This window comes from Lepidochelys kempii, chromosome 6, assembly GCF_965140265.1.
Source record: "Lepidochelys kempii isolate rLepKem1 chromosome 6, rLepKem1.hap2, whole genome shotgun sequence".
NCBI lineage: Eukaryota > Metazoa > Chordata > Testudines > Cheloniidae > Lepidochelys > Lepidochelys kempii.
This window is the reverse complement of record NC_133261.1, coordinates 127,826,199-127,840,697: the sequence shown is the minus strand read 5'-3', so window position 1 is coordinate 127,840,697 and position 14,499 is coordinate 127,826,199. Positions and strand designations below refer to the sequence as shown.

Here is a 14,499-nt window from a genome sequence, read left to right as displayed (position 1 = left end):
GTTGCCAGGGCCATTAGCAGACTTCTCCGAAGAAGGGTAGTGACTCTGGGCAATGTGCAGGACATAGTGGATGGTTTTGCTGCCGTGGGGTTTCCTAACTGCGGTAGGGCGATAGATGGAACGCATATCCATATCTTGGCACCAGACCACCTTGCCAAAGAGTACATAAACCGAAAGCGGTGCGTCTCCATGGTATTGCAAGCGCTGGTGGATCATGGGCCATTTCACCGACATCAACATGGGATGGTCAGGAAAGGTGCATGACATGTACATCTTTAGGAACACAGGTCTATTCTGAAAACTGCAAGCAGGGACTTTCTTTCCAGACTGCAAAATAACCATTAGTGATGTTGAAATGCCTGGGAGTCCCAGCCTACCCCTTGCTCCCATGGCTCATGAAGCTGTTCACAGGCAGCTTGGACAGCAGTAAGGACCGGTTCAACCATCAGCTGAGCAAGTGCAGACTGGTGGTGAAATATGCCTTTGGATGTTTAAAAGGTAGTTGGTGGTGTTTGCTTACTTGGTTAGACCTTAGTGAAAGCAATATCCCCATTGTTTATTGCTGTATGCTCCATAATATCTGTGAAACAAGGGGAGAAAAGTTTCCAGTGGTGTGGGGGGTTGAGGCAGATTGCCTGGCAACCAACTTTGAGCAGCCAGAAACTAGGGCAATGAGAAAAGCACATCAAGGGTCTCTGTCTCCATGAGGCTTTGAAAACCAGTTTCAGCAATGAGTCAGAATAATGTGACACTTATCTGTATTCCTTGCCAAACTTCCCCTCCATTGCATTTTCTCCTCTGTAAACTCCACCCCCACCAATCACCGTGTGTTGAATGAATAAAGACCTTTTCTCCTCAATCCAGTTACATTGTGTTCTATGCACACAAACAGCAAAGAAAAGTAAGATAACACTGTGAGGGGAGAAACAAGGAAAGCTTGCGTACAGCTGCACTGAAATAACAATCAAAAGGTGCAGGAATGGGTGCCTTCTGGTCCTTGTACCCTCCCCTGGTGTTGGGTGAAAGGGATACTGACACCCCCCCCCCACACACACACACACCCCACACACACCTCCCCTGGCCTCATAGGACATCTGGGAGAGGAGGATGTGGAACTTGGCAACAATGGCAGCAGGTTCAGCATAGGCTGCAGAGGGTCTCTAGCGTTCAGCTGCCTTTCTTGAACCTCAACCAGATGCCTCAACATGTCTGATTGTTCCTTCATAATCTGCAGCATCTCTTCCTGCGCGGCATGCTCTTGTTCCCTGCATGGTCTCCTGTCCTCCCGGTCCATATCCTCGGACAGCGTAATCCTCCATTTTCTGAGCTCTGTCTTCTCACTGTCGGAGGTGCGCATTAACTCATTGAACATGTCCTCCTGACTCATCTTTCCTCCTTCTAATCTGGGAAAGTCTCTGGTGTGGAAGAGGCACTGACAGACAATGTTTCAGCTCCAAGGAATACAAAGCACAAGGGTAGCATTGGTATATTTATGCTTGATCTGTAATTTTCACTCCATGCATCTGAAGTGGTTTTTTTTTTTTTTACTGACAAAAGCTTATGCCCCAATAAATGTGTTAGCCTTTAAGGTGCCACCAGACTCCTCATTGTTTTTAAGGGGGGCCTTGACTGTGCATGCAGTGTTTCTGGTGCAAGGTTAATTCTTTTTATAAAAAACACACCCCTCAATGCACTTCATTGCAAGCCACCACATAATCACAACCGCTGGCTACTGGAAGAGTTGGTTTGCTGCTCCAGCCATGGTGAGTAAAGCTACAAGGCATGGACGAGAGGTTTTGTGCTGCTGCTTTTGTGAAGACATCCTTAGGATCACTGGTTGGAACTTAAGGAAAAAACCCCTTTCCCCTCATCAGCCTGGATGGAGATTGAAGACAAGCACCAGCATAAAGTCCCCCAAATTTTTTTTACAAAAGCAGCACGGGGGAGGGAGACATAGGAAGCTGCCCCCCTTTTTTAAAATGCTGGTTGCAATACACAGTGATCCTTTCCAACCATAGCACGTTTGGGACAGCGTGGTTGTGATCCAGATTTTACCTAACGGGTAGATTACTCGTTGAATTGTTTGCAGTTTAAGGGCTAGCATTGAAAACTTCCCCCGTTTCCCCTAGGTAACCATATGCGATACCCTCAGAAAAGGGTTAACAGACGGCAAGGCAGAAGATGCTGCAAGCATCTGGGTACAGACCTGGTCCTTGTGCTGCAATGCCAGCAGAGTTAATACTGGAGTGGCGAGGGAAAGTATCCGTCCTGTGGTGGACAAAATAAGGCAGCCCTTCCCAGAAACTTTCTGCCAAGGATTGCGGAGTACCTCCATGAAAGCTTCCTGGAGCTCTCCATGGAGGATTCCTAGGCCATCACTATGCACATAAACAGTCTTTTCCAGAGAGCACCTTCTGCATAACTGGAGTGGCCATGGATACCCACTACACCTACTTTTTTGTTCAGATTAAACATAAAAAATAATAGCATGTAACCCCTACAGTTTGACCAGAAAGGTGGGCTCACCAGAGGTGCCTTCCCCGGCATAATGCTCTCCCACCAACTGGTCCTCTGAAGGGATAGGCTCCAGGGTTAAAAACCGTTCTTGGCTGTCAGGGAGAATGGATCCGCCACTTGCCTGCTTCACCACCTCCTTGTCAACAATGTCCTCCTCATTGTTGCTTGAGGTCACCCAAGGCTCCTGGGAGGTCTCCACGGAGCGTTTTGGGGTAGTGGTGGGGTCGCCAGCAAAAATATCATGCAGCTCCTCATAGAAGTGGCACATTTGTGGGGCAGAACCAGAATGACTGTTCGCCTCCCTTGTCTTCTGGTACGCTTGCCAAAGCTCCTTTATTTTCATGCAGCATTGCTGCATGTCCCCGGTATAGCCCTTCTCCCCCGTACAATCTTGGCACAGATGGCGGTGTTTCTTCTGCAGGATTGCAGCTCTGCCTCCACAGATTCTTCTCCCCACACAACCATAAGATCCACCACCTCCCTGTGTACTCCATGCTGGAGCGCGTGTGCAGCCTTGAGTCTCCATAATCGGTTGTGCTGGCGAGCTCCTCACACTGATCAAACAGGAAATGAAAATTCTAAAGCTCCCATGTTAAAGCCCAGGAAACCTCTTTTTCCTGTGTACCTGGCTGATGTGCAGTAGAGTTGAAAGTGCTCTCCAGAGTGGTGACAGCAGAGCACTGTGGGACACCTCCTGGAGGGCAAGTCAGTCAAATGACACAACGCAGTGTCTACGCTATCCCCGTGTCGACCCATGGATGTCCGATCAAGTGCTACACCTCTTGTGGAGGTGGAGTACAGAAGTCTACAGGCCATTTAGGACAGTGGAAGGGACGCGGTAGTGTAGACACATTATTAAATAGACCTAACACGGCTTATGTTGCCCGAACTTTGACGTGTAGATCAGGCCGTGGAAAATTTTTCCTGATATCTAACCTAAATCTCCCTTGCTGCAGATTAATGTGATTACTACTTGCCCTACATTCAGGGGACATAGAGAACAGCTGATCACCATCCTCTCATAAGGCCCTTAACATAGTCTTCAAATATCCGCTGCCCTCTCCTCCTCCCTCCCCCCCCCCCAGTTTTCATTTCTCAAGACTAACCATGCCCCTTTCTTAACCTTTCCTCATAGGTTGGATTTTCTAAACCTTTTATCATGTTCGTTGCTCTCCTCTTGACTCTCTCAGAACCGGACACAGCACTTCACCTGAGGCCTCACCAGTGCCACGTAGAGTGGGACAAATGACCTCCCATGCCTTACTACACTCCTTTTGTTACAGCCCAGAATTTTAGCTTTTTCACAACTGCATCAGATCCACTGTAACCTCCCACCCCATTCTCTTCAGCATACTACCGCCTAGCCACTTAGTCCCTGTGGTGTAGTTGTGCGTTTGGTCTTTCCTTCCTAAGTGTAGTACTCTGCATTTACCTTAGTCTGAAATCAACAAGGGTAAAGTCAATACTCTGACATGTCAAGGTCACTTCGAATTCTCTTCCTGTCCTCCAGAGTGCTAGCAACCCCTCCCAGCTTAGTGTCCTCCACAGATATAAGTGTCGTTTCCACTCCATTATCCAAGTCAATAATGAAAAGACTGACCACTGCAGGACCCCACTAGATATGTCCTCCCAGTTTCACAGCAAACCATTGTCACTCTTTCATATAGTCCTTTCATCTAGACCACATTTTCCTAGTCTGCTTTTGAGAATGTCATGTGGGACTGTGAAAAGCCTTCCTAAAATCCAGATTTATCCCATTCACAGCTTTCTCCTTCTTTGAAAGGATTATTTGCCTAGTGGGGGGGAGGGGGAAATTCTGATCTCAAAAGATCCGCCACATAGCCAGGTCAATATATAACTCAGGTCTTACCCAATAATCATGCTGCTGCCAATCCTTCAGTGTCTAATCTTCTCTTACCAAAAAAAAGTCAAAATGGTCAAAGAAATCCTATACATACAAACATTGCAAAGTTCTTGTATCACGTTTGAAGCAGTGGTGGAATAAATTGCTGGCTTGTAAAGTCTCTGGTAACATTCAAAAGATTGGAAGGTCCTCAGTGCATTGATTGGAAGGCTACTTTTAGGGTAGATCCACAGATCAGAGCAGGAAAGAGGCAAAATGCAGATGCCTCTAAGGTCTTTTCTACTTTCTCCCAAGCTGGAGGGAAAGCTCGCAGTCTTAGGGTATGTCTACACTACAGAATAAGGTCGAATTTATAGAAGTTGTTTTTTTAGAAATCCGTTTTATATATTCAAGTGCGTGTGTCCCCACAGAAAATGCTTTAAGTGCATTAACTCGGTGGAGTGCTTCCACAGTACCGAGGCTAGAGTCGACTTCCGGAGCGTTGCACTGTGGGTAGCTATCCCACAGTTCCCGCAGTCTCCGCTGCCCATTGGAATTCTGGGTTGAGATCCCAATGCCTGATGGGTCTAAAACATTGTCGCGGGTGGTTCTGGGTACATATTGTCAGGCCCCTCTTCCTTCCCTCCCCTCCGTGAAAGCAAGGGCAGACAATCGTTTCGCGCCTTTTTTCCTGAGTTACCTGTGCAGATGCCATACCACGGCAAGCATGGAGCCTGCTCAGGTAACCGTCACCGTATGTCTCCTGGGTGCTGGCAGACTCGGTACAGCATTGCTACACAGTAGCAGCAACCCATTGCCTTGTGGCAGCAGACGGTGCAATATGACTGGTAGCCGTCCCTCGTCGTGTCCGAGGTGATCCTGGCCATGTCGGCTGGGAGCGCCTGGGCAGACATGGGCGCAGGGACTAAATTTGGAGTGACTTGATCAGGTCATTCTCTTTAGTCCTGCAGTCAGTCCTATTGAACTGTCTTATGGTGAGCAGGCAGGCGATACAGATTGCTAGCAGTCCTATTGCATCATCTTCTACCGGGCAGCCATGAGATGAGGATGGCATGCAGTCCTTCTGCACCATCTGCTGCCAGCCAAAGATCTAAAAGATAGATGAAGTGGATCAAAACAAGAAATAGACCAGATTTGTTTTGTACTCATTTGCCTCCTCCCTTGTCTAGGGGACTCATTCCTCTAGGTCACACTGCAGTCACTCACAGAGAAGGTGCAGCGAGGTAAATCTAGCCATGTATCAATCAGAGGCCAGGCTAACCTCCTTGTTCCAATAAGAACGATAACTTAGGTGCACCATTTCTTATTGGAACCCTCTGAAGTCCTGCCTGAAATAATCCTTGATGTAAAGCCACCCCCTTTGTTGATTTTTAGCTCCCTGTAAGCCGTGTCGTCAGTCGCCCCTCCCTCCGTCAGAGCAACAGCAGACAATTGTTCCGCGCCTTTTTTTCTATGCAGATGCCATACCAAGGCAAGCATGGAGGCCACTCAGCTCACTTTGGCAATTAGGAGCACATTAACCACCACACGCATTATCCAGCAGTATATGCAGCACCAGAACCTGGCAAAGCGATACCGGGCGAGGAGGCGATGTCAGCGCGGTCCCGTGAGTGATCAGGACATGGACACAGATTTCTCTGAAAGCGTGGGCCCTGCCAATGCATGCATCATGGTGCTAATGGGGCAGGTTCATGCTGTGGAACACCAATTCTGGGCTCGGGAAACAAGCACAGACTGGTGGGACCGCATAGTGTTGCAGGTCTGGGACGATTCCCAGTGGCTGCAAAACTTTCGCATGCGTAAGGGCACTTTCATGGAACTTTGTGACTTGCTTTCCCCTGCCCTGAGGCGCATGAATACCAAGATGAGAGCAGCCCTCACAGTTGAGAAGTGAGTGGTGATAGCCCTGTGGAAGCTTGCAACGCCAGACAGCTATCGGTCAGTCGGGAATCAATTTGGAGTGGGCAAATCTCCTGTGGGGGCTGCTGTGATGCAAGTAGCCCACGCAATCAAAGATCTGCTGATATCAAGGGTAGTGACCCTGGGAGATGTGCAGGTCATAGTGGATGGCTTTGCTGCAATGGGATTCCCTAACTGTGGTGGGGCCGTAGACGGAACCCATATCCCTATCTTGGCACCGGAGCACCAAGCTGCCGAGTACATAAACCACAAGGGGTATTTTTCAATAGTGCTGCAAGCTCTGGTGGATCACAAGGGACGTTTCACCAACATCAACGTGGGATGGCCGGGAAAGGTGCATGATGCTCGCATCTTCAGGAACTCTGGTCTGTTTCAAAAGCTGCAGGAAGGGACTTTATTCCCAGACCAGAAAATAACCTTTGGGGATGTTTGAAATGCCTATATGTATCCTTGGGGACCCAGCCTACCCCTTAATGCCATGGCTCATGAAGCCGTACACAGGCAGCCTGGACAGTAATCAGGAACTGTTCAACTACAGGCTGAGCAAGTGCAGAAAGGTGGTAGAATGTGCATTTGGACGTTTAAAAGCATGCTGGTGCAGTTTACTGACTCGCTTAGACCTCAGCGAAACCAATATTCCCACTGTTATTACTGCTTGCTGTGTGCTCCATGATATCTGTGAGAGTAAGGGGAAGACGTTTATGGCGGGGTGGGAGGTTGAGGCAAATCGCCTGGCTGCTCGTAACGCGCAGCCAGACACCAGGGCGGTTAGAAAAGCACAGGAGGGTGCGGTACGCATCAGAGAAGCTTTGAAAACCAGTTTCATGACTGGCCAGGCTACGGTGTGAAAGTTCTGTTTGTTTCTCCTTGATGAAACCCCCTGCCCGTTGGTTCACTCTACTTCCCTGTAAGCTAACCACCTTCCCCTCCTCCCTTGGATCACCGCTTGCAGAGGCAATAAAGTCATTGTTGCTTCACATTCATGCATTCTTTATTCATTCATCACACAAATAAGGGGATGACTACCAAGGTAGCCCAGGAGGGGTGGTGGAGGAGGGAAGGAAAATGCCACACAGCACTTCAGAAGTTTACAACTTTAAAATTTATTGAATGCCAGCCTTCTTTTTTTTTTTGGGCAGGGGAGAGATCTGGCTAAAGTTCTTAAAGTGCTCTCATTCAATCCTGAGGCTCGCTGGAAAGAATTCTGGGATAATGTGAATTTCCCACACACCTGATTGCCAATCTCACAAAGGAACTTCCGTGCTTCAATGTACCCTGGAGACAGTCCTCTGCACTGGACCATTTTAGAACATTGCGTGGCAGCTGCTGTCCCCACTCTCCTCTCTTGGAAGAGGAGACAACACAGTATGACTGTAGACACCCCCTGGCAAACGGTGGACCATGCTGAAAGTCAGTGTCTGCTTTGATCACTTGCCAGTGGCATCTCCCATTTACATCAAGCCACTCCTGAAGCTACCCGCTGGCGCACTAATCTGGACTTGCCTATTTGCCTCTCTTGCCTCACGAAAGAAGGCTTTAGAAAGATTGAACAGGCTGTTGAGCATCAGTGATGGGAATAGGGAAATCCCTTTGCACATGCTGCCTTCTGCACACCAAAGAAGTGCTCCAGCTTGTTCGTGCTCCTCTTGAAGTACCTGAGGATCATTTTCCAGACTTTGCATAGAATACAAAAGACAGAGTTAACTCGAGTCTCTGCAGGCAGCAGCACTGCTGAGCACGACTACAGCAAATCTAGCAATTGGTGGTGGTCTTAGGCCTCTAGTGCCTGACAGGGAAGTGACTTCTTTTAAAATAGCTTTTTGCAAGAATCTTAACTTTCCTGCTGCTGCGGAAGAAAACCACCCCTGCAAAACTCTAGGTCCTTGTTTTAATCATGTCCATAAGCTAGAGACTTGACCCAACCCCTCCCCCCACAAGTCCTATGTAAAGACTCATAAAGCTAAACTAACGCTAAATATTGTTTTCTTAAAGTAATGTATATCAATGGGATTTATGTCTTACAGGAGTTGGCCATCCTGGTTATTCAGAACACTAATTCTGCATCTCTTCATTATTTATGTTTCCATACCATTCCTTATACGTCTCTTTCCTGCGCTGTTGGCCAAGTTGGTCTTTCTCAATATTGGTAAGTATTCCTCCCACTTACTTGTGGGGACAAGAAATTATGTGGAACTCATTGCATTTCTTTCTCTATTGATTTATCAAAGAGCAAAAGGGGGCAGCGGGTGAGCAAAAGTGTACATATTGCTTTACTAGTACCAAGCTACACATGAAAGTGTATCAAAGGGCTAAGAATGATCTATTTGGGGGATTCTGGCTAATTTCATGAGATTTCTGGGATGTGAAATAAAACCTCTATGTAAATCTGAAGCAGTGTGGTGGTGTGAGGGGTAGATTGACTACCTTTCTGTGGTGCAGCTGGTTTGGTGGGATGAGAAATGCAGTGGGGTTGCTGAGTGAGAATAACCTCTTCGGATGATGAAGGCAAGGGACAAAGGGAGATCCTTAATTGGCCTGACCTTCCTGGTGGCAATATATTTGTTACTCCTGGGGGAATTCTGCGCTAAAATATTAAAATCTGTACACTCTTTTTTTTTAAAATTCTACATATTTTATTTGTCAAAATAACGCCATATAATCACATCAGTTTCAGTTATTTTTGGTAATTTATTTCAAAATACCAGTCAGCAAGTTTTGTAACAATACAGACAACAAAACATGTTTTTGACAGATCCTTACTAGACATATGAATACAGAACTTTGAGTAATTCCTTTAAACTACAATGCAGAACTGTATTTGCTGCACAGAAGCAGTGCAAAGGCTGGGGGGCGGGGGAATCAGGGGTAACGGAGAAGCTGAGGGAGGGGGAAGTAATTGCTGGGAAGGAGCCTGGGAGTGAACCTGGAGAGTGGCTGGGTATGAGTGGGAGACCTATGGAACTGTTTGTTTGTTTGTTGTTTTTTAATTTTCTGAGGGGGAGGAAGGATTGTTGGGGAGCCCCCCCCATGCAGACCCTGGCTGCCTCTAGCCTCTCCCATTCAGTCAGGCACCCCCATTCCCATCCTTCTGAACCCCAGTCTGTGCCCCATTCTGTCTTCTCTTCTCTCTTCCCTCCCCCCCCCCCCCAAATATGTCTCTTCACCTGGTCCCCCCGCCCCGGGTAGGGCACTGTAAGGAATGCCGCCTCTTCTCCTCTCCATTGGCTGCTACGGGGAAGCTATCCGCTGTCATGGTGCCACAGCAGCTCCTGGTGGCCAAAAGGCATAACTGCAGTGCCTCTCTGACAAAGTATTTTCTGTGGCAGGGGGGAAATCTGCAGACGACTTGAATTCTGAGCGTGTGCCATGGTACAGAATTCCCCCAGGTGTAAGTGTGTACGGAAGAATCCCATGCACTGCTACAGGCTGGGGACCAACTGGCTAAGCGGCAATCCTGCAGGAAAGGACCTGGGGATTACAGTGGACAAGAAGCTGGATATGAGTCAGCAGTGTGCCCTTGTTGCCAAGAAGGCTCAGAGCATATTGGGCTGCATTAGTAGGAGCATGGCCAGCAGATGGAGGGAAGTGATTATTCCCCTCTATTTGGCACTGGTGAGGCCACAGCTGGAGTATTGCATCCAGTTTTGGGCCCCCACTACAGAAAGAATGTGGACAAATTGGAGAGAGTCCAGCCAAGAGCAATGAAAAGGATTAGGGGACTAGAACACATGACTTACGAGGAGAGGCTGAGGGAACTGGGCTTCTTTAGTCTGCAGAAGAGAAGAGTGAGGGGGGATTTGATAGCTGCCTTCAATTACCTGAAGTGGGGGTTGGCTGTTCTCCGTAGTGGCAGATGACCAAACAAGGAGCAATGGTCTCAAGTTGCAGTGGGGGAGGTCTAGATTGGATATTAGGAAACGCTATTTCACTAGGAGGGTGGTGAAGCACTGGAATGGGTTACCTAGGGAGGTGGTGGAATCTCTTTCTTTAAAGGTTTTTAAGGCCTGGCTTGACAAAGCCCTGGTTGGGATGATTTAGTTGGTCCTGCTTTGAGCAGGGGGTTGGACTAGATACCTCCTGAGGTCCCTTCCAACCCTAATCTTCTATGATTCTAATAGCACAAATAAACAATGTACCATCACTTTGCAATTATTTTGCATTAATATGCTGTCATGTAGCAAGAGGAACAGCAAGGCCCGGTGAAGAATTCGATTTCTTTACAGTAAAGTCCTCACTGTTTTTGGTGTAATAGAAGCCCAGAAATCAATGAGAATATGCAAAGAACAATATTAACCCCCTGAGATGATAATGTACTCCAGTACCTGCTGTATGTGGGTTCAATTCCACTGATGTAAGGGGAGTTTTACCCATTTGCATGAGATCTGAATTTGGCCTTACACCTTCAAAGGCATAAGTGCTGACTTCCCCTCTTTCCTGTGGGTGCTCGACCCCCACCTCTGCTCTTGGCCCCGCCCCACTCCACCCCTTCCATGAGACCCTGCCCCTTCCAACTCCTTTTCCAAAGTTCTCACCCCAACTTCAACCCCCCTCCCTGCTCCTATTCAAACTCCTTCCCCAAATTCCTGCCTTTTGCCTGCCTCCTCCCCTGAGTGCACCACGTTCCCGCTCCTCCCCCTCCCTCCTGGAGCTTGCTAATGCTGCCAAACAGCTGTTTGGCAGCAGCCAGGCAGCAGGTGCTGGGAGGTAGGTGGAGGAGTGGGGATGCGGCATGCTCTGGGGAGGAGGCGGCGAAGTGGGGGCAGGGGGAGCTTGGCTGCCAGTGGGTGCAGAGCACCCACTAACTTTTTTTCCCTGTGGGTGCTCCAGCGCCTATGTTCAAAGTGGCTTACAAACATTCTCTAATCTTCAAATATCCCCATGAAGGTAGGTAGGTATTTATACCCATCTTAGATTTGGGGAAACTGAGGCACATGTGAGGCAAGTGGTCTAGGACCACACAAAGAATCGATGGCAGAACTGGAACCACATGCTGAATCTCCTGGGGCCTGGTCCAGGTCCCATAAAGTCAATAGAAAGATTTGGCTGGGAGGAGAATCAGGACTCCAGTGTTGAGATCAGCTTGTGATGCCAGGATGCCTATTAAGGGACTCTGTTCCAGTCACTTTCCTCCTGTCGTTGTCTTTTGCATGAAGGATTCATCATCCTGTACCTATCTGGCTAGTTAATGGTCAGTTTCATGTTGGCTTGGGGATTGGGATGGCTGGTACTTTCGGTCCATTACTGTGAGGTGACAATAAGACACTTTTCTGCCAAGGATCTTGTTCATGGCAGTTCTCGTTCTGAGAAGGTGGGTAGGCTGGGTAGCAGAGGTAGTATAAATATGTACAATCACTTCTCTATGTGGAAGTGCTATGTATAATATACACTTGAAGGGGAAAGATTTCAGAACTGCTTGACACAGGTCTGCCTAGGCTCTCATTGAAGCCAAAGGTGAAAAGCCCTTTGACATCAGGGGGAGGAGTTAGCTGAGTGCAGAAGATTCCACCCATGATAGGTCAGGAATTAGGTTTTCTCGCAATAACATGAAACCTCTTCCTCGGAATCTGGTGAGACTCTGCTCAGTTTGTGACTCTGGAGGTGAACTAATCCTCCTAGCTATCAATAGGATGATTACTGCACTGTACGGGGAGAACTTGCCACTTAGCATTTTGTGACTTGTCTTTCTCAGTGGCATTTCCCTTTGTGGACTTTGGGAAGCCTGAATTGCTGCTGAACCATACTGTAAACTTCTATCTCACAACCGAACCAGAGGTCACCATCGGTGTCTGGTGAGTAGACAACCAGATCCATTCAGATTCTCATGGACTGGCAAAAGGAAAGTGTTTGTTTGAACTCTAATGTACCCAGCTGAGGTCTAATGTCTAAGAATTTCAAACGTCAAACTATATTAGTAGTTGACACCTGGATACCATGTGGCATGCAATGTAAAACTTTTTTACACTCACTACTTAAACTTTTTAGATTCTCCAGCTAAAACTTATTCTTATGTTCTGCATAAAGCTGTACGTTTTAGTGACGAAGCAAAGTAAGAGCTTGCATGTCTCCAGAACTTCCTTTGTAGTAGTGAACAATAAAAACAGCAGCTGTATCTGGATGCAAAGGGCTTGACCCTTCTTTGACCAGATCTGTGTAGGTGCACACAGCCTGCTATTTGTACCTGCACTGCTGCACCTTGGTGTACATGGGCAGGTGGTGAAAGTCCATGGGCATAGTAGTGAAAATCTGCCTTGAATGTCAAGCTGGGTCAGCTAGCAATGGTGTGCCGCAGAGCATCATGTGCATTGCTCCCTCCATTGGATGTTCTGTATTTTCCTCATTATTTCTGTATGCTGTCTACCAGCAGTTGTGTCCAAAGCCCTTCATCTGTCACAGTGGATCTGTTCCTGGCTACTGGACTGTGATGAGAATATGTAGCTATTTTTAAAAATAGAGAAATGATGCTGCATTATATTCTGCTGAATTAAAAACAGTATTTGGTCTCTCAATTGTTTGTTTTTCCTTTTGTGAAGGGTATTCCATATAGATCAGTGGACAGAGAAATGGCTGGACTCTACCTAACGAAAGAGGCTGTGCCTGTCTGGTTTTTGAAGACCATTAACTAAATGCAGTTATTCATCTTCCCAGTGTCTGATCCATGAAACAGTAGCATGTCTCCTCTGATCAGTAATGGCATATCCAGATGCACTTGAGCAGGCTTGTTAATTACACACTCTTGGTTCTTTAGGCATGTTTTGCCTGGCAGCAGGGGGATAGAAGCTCAAGGGAAGGACCACAGCTGGTATGAAGAAAGTCTTGCAGACAATAATCCCGTTATAATTTATCTCCATGGCAATGGAGGTAACAGGTGATTAACATGAATAATGCTATATTTGTAGGTTGTTCTATATTATGTTGGGTACATTGTGTTGCTTGTGTCAGTCACATCTGTTGTCACCAGCTGGAGACAGAAATAGTTTGGCTGTAAACTCTGGAAGTTGTCCTCCCCCCTACCCCCCAAGCTCCGCTGAAAGTGACCTTTCTTATGGAGAGACGGCAGACTTGTTCCTGGTTTTTTATGATGTGGCTTATAATACTGTTTGGTACCCACTCCTCCCCAGCATGTGTCTCAGCCACTTCTTATGCCTACTAGGTTGTAAGCCCTTGGGGGCAGGAGCTGTTTGTAGAATATCTAGCCCAGTGCAGCTTCCACAATAGAAAGGCTTAGGAACAGTTCTCTTTTTCCTATAAAGAGAATCCTGTCAATTCAGCATGTCCTACTGAAGCGTCTGCCTGTCCTTTTGCCATTACTATGCACAACTCCTTCATCCTCCCTCTTTGACTCATCTCTGCATCTACTCCCCACATCACACGCTCAAGCCTGCCAGTTCTGTCTGCGTGGCCTCTCCTGTTTCCACTGCAAAGCTCTATTCCAGGCCTTGATTCTCTCTTGCCTTGACTCCTGTCCACGTCTCCTTCTGGCCTTCCTGCCAAGCTTTCCAAAATACTACTGTGGTGATCCTTTGCCTGGCCTGATGCATGACCAAGTCCAGCCTTTCCTAAAATCCCTTCACTTGACTCCCTGGTCCTTCTATTTCTGTCAGGCTCCCCATTCTCCCCTTCACAGCCTGCTGCAACTTAGCTCCTTCCTGTCTCTTTGCTCCTGTCTCCTTTTGTTCCCCCCTTTGCTCAGTCCAGATTGCTCATTCAGTCCTTCACCTACGTCCGCCTTGTGCCTTCTCCTTTCATGCCTCCCTCTATGCCTGGAGCCTCCTTCCCGATCGAGTCCTGCCCTGACTGGACCTGCAGAACCTACTGATCTCATGGAGAGAGTCAGGTCAGGATATGCCCCACCTTGTGTATTGCTGTCATACCCTGAACTGCTGCCTAAATGTTCTGTTAGCCCCATCATAGCCAGCCTTGAGGAGCAGTCCTCCTAGCCCCTTGGAATGGCTGTAAAATGAATGCTGCGGGGTGGCCAACCTGTGTCTCCAGAGCCACATGCGGCTCTTCAGAAGTTACTAGGCGGCTCCTTGTCTAGGCACCGACTCCGGGGCTGGAGCGACAGGCGCCAACTTTCCAATGTGCCGGGGGCGCTCGCTGCTCCACCCCTGGCTCTGCCACAGGCCCTGCCCCCACTCCACCCCTTCCTGCCCTCCTCCTCTCAGCCTGCCCTGCCCTCGCTCCTCCCCCGCTCCCCC

At 48.0% G+C, this 14,499-nt stretch overlaps 1 protein-coding gene across 1 annotated transcript in view; it reads left to right on the top strand.

The window, feature by feature from the left end:
- The window catches only part of ABHD12B (abhydrolase domain containing 12B), a 35,515-nt gene that overhangs the window by 5,834 nt on the left and 15,182 nt on the right, over positions 1 to 14,499 (top strand). Inside the window, exons 2-4 of the mRNA XM_073350180.1 lie at positions 8,326 to 8,447; positions 11,991 to 12,090; positions 13,047 to 13,166. Of these exons, the coding sequence (XP_073206281.1) occupies positions 8,326 to 8,447; positions 11,991 to 12,090; positions 13,047 to 13,166 (342 nt within the window). The remainder of the gene's footprint in view (positions 1 to 8,325; positions 8,448 to 11,990; positions 12,091 to 13,046; positions 13,167 to 14,499) is intronic.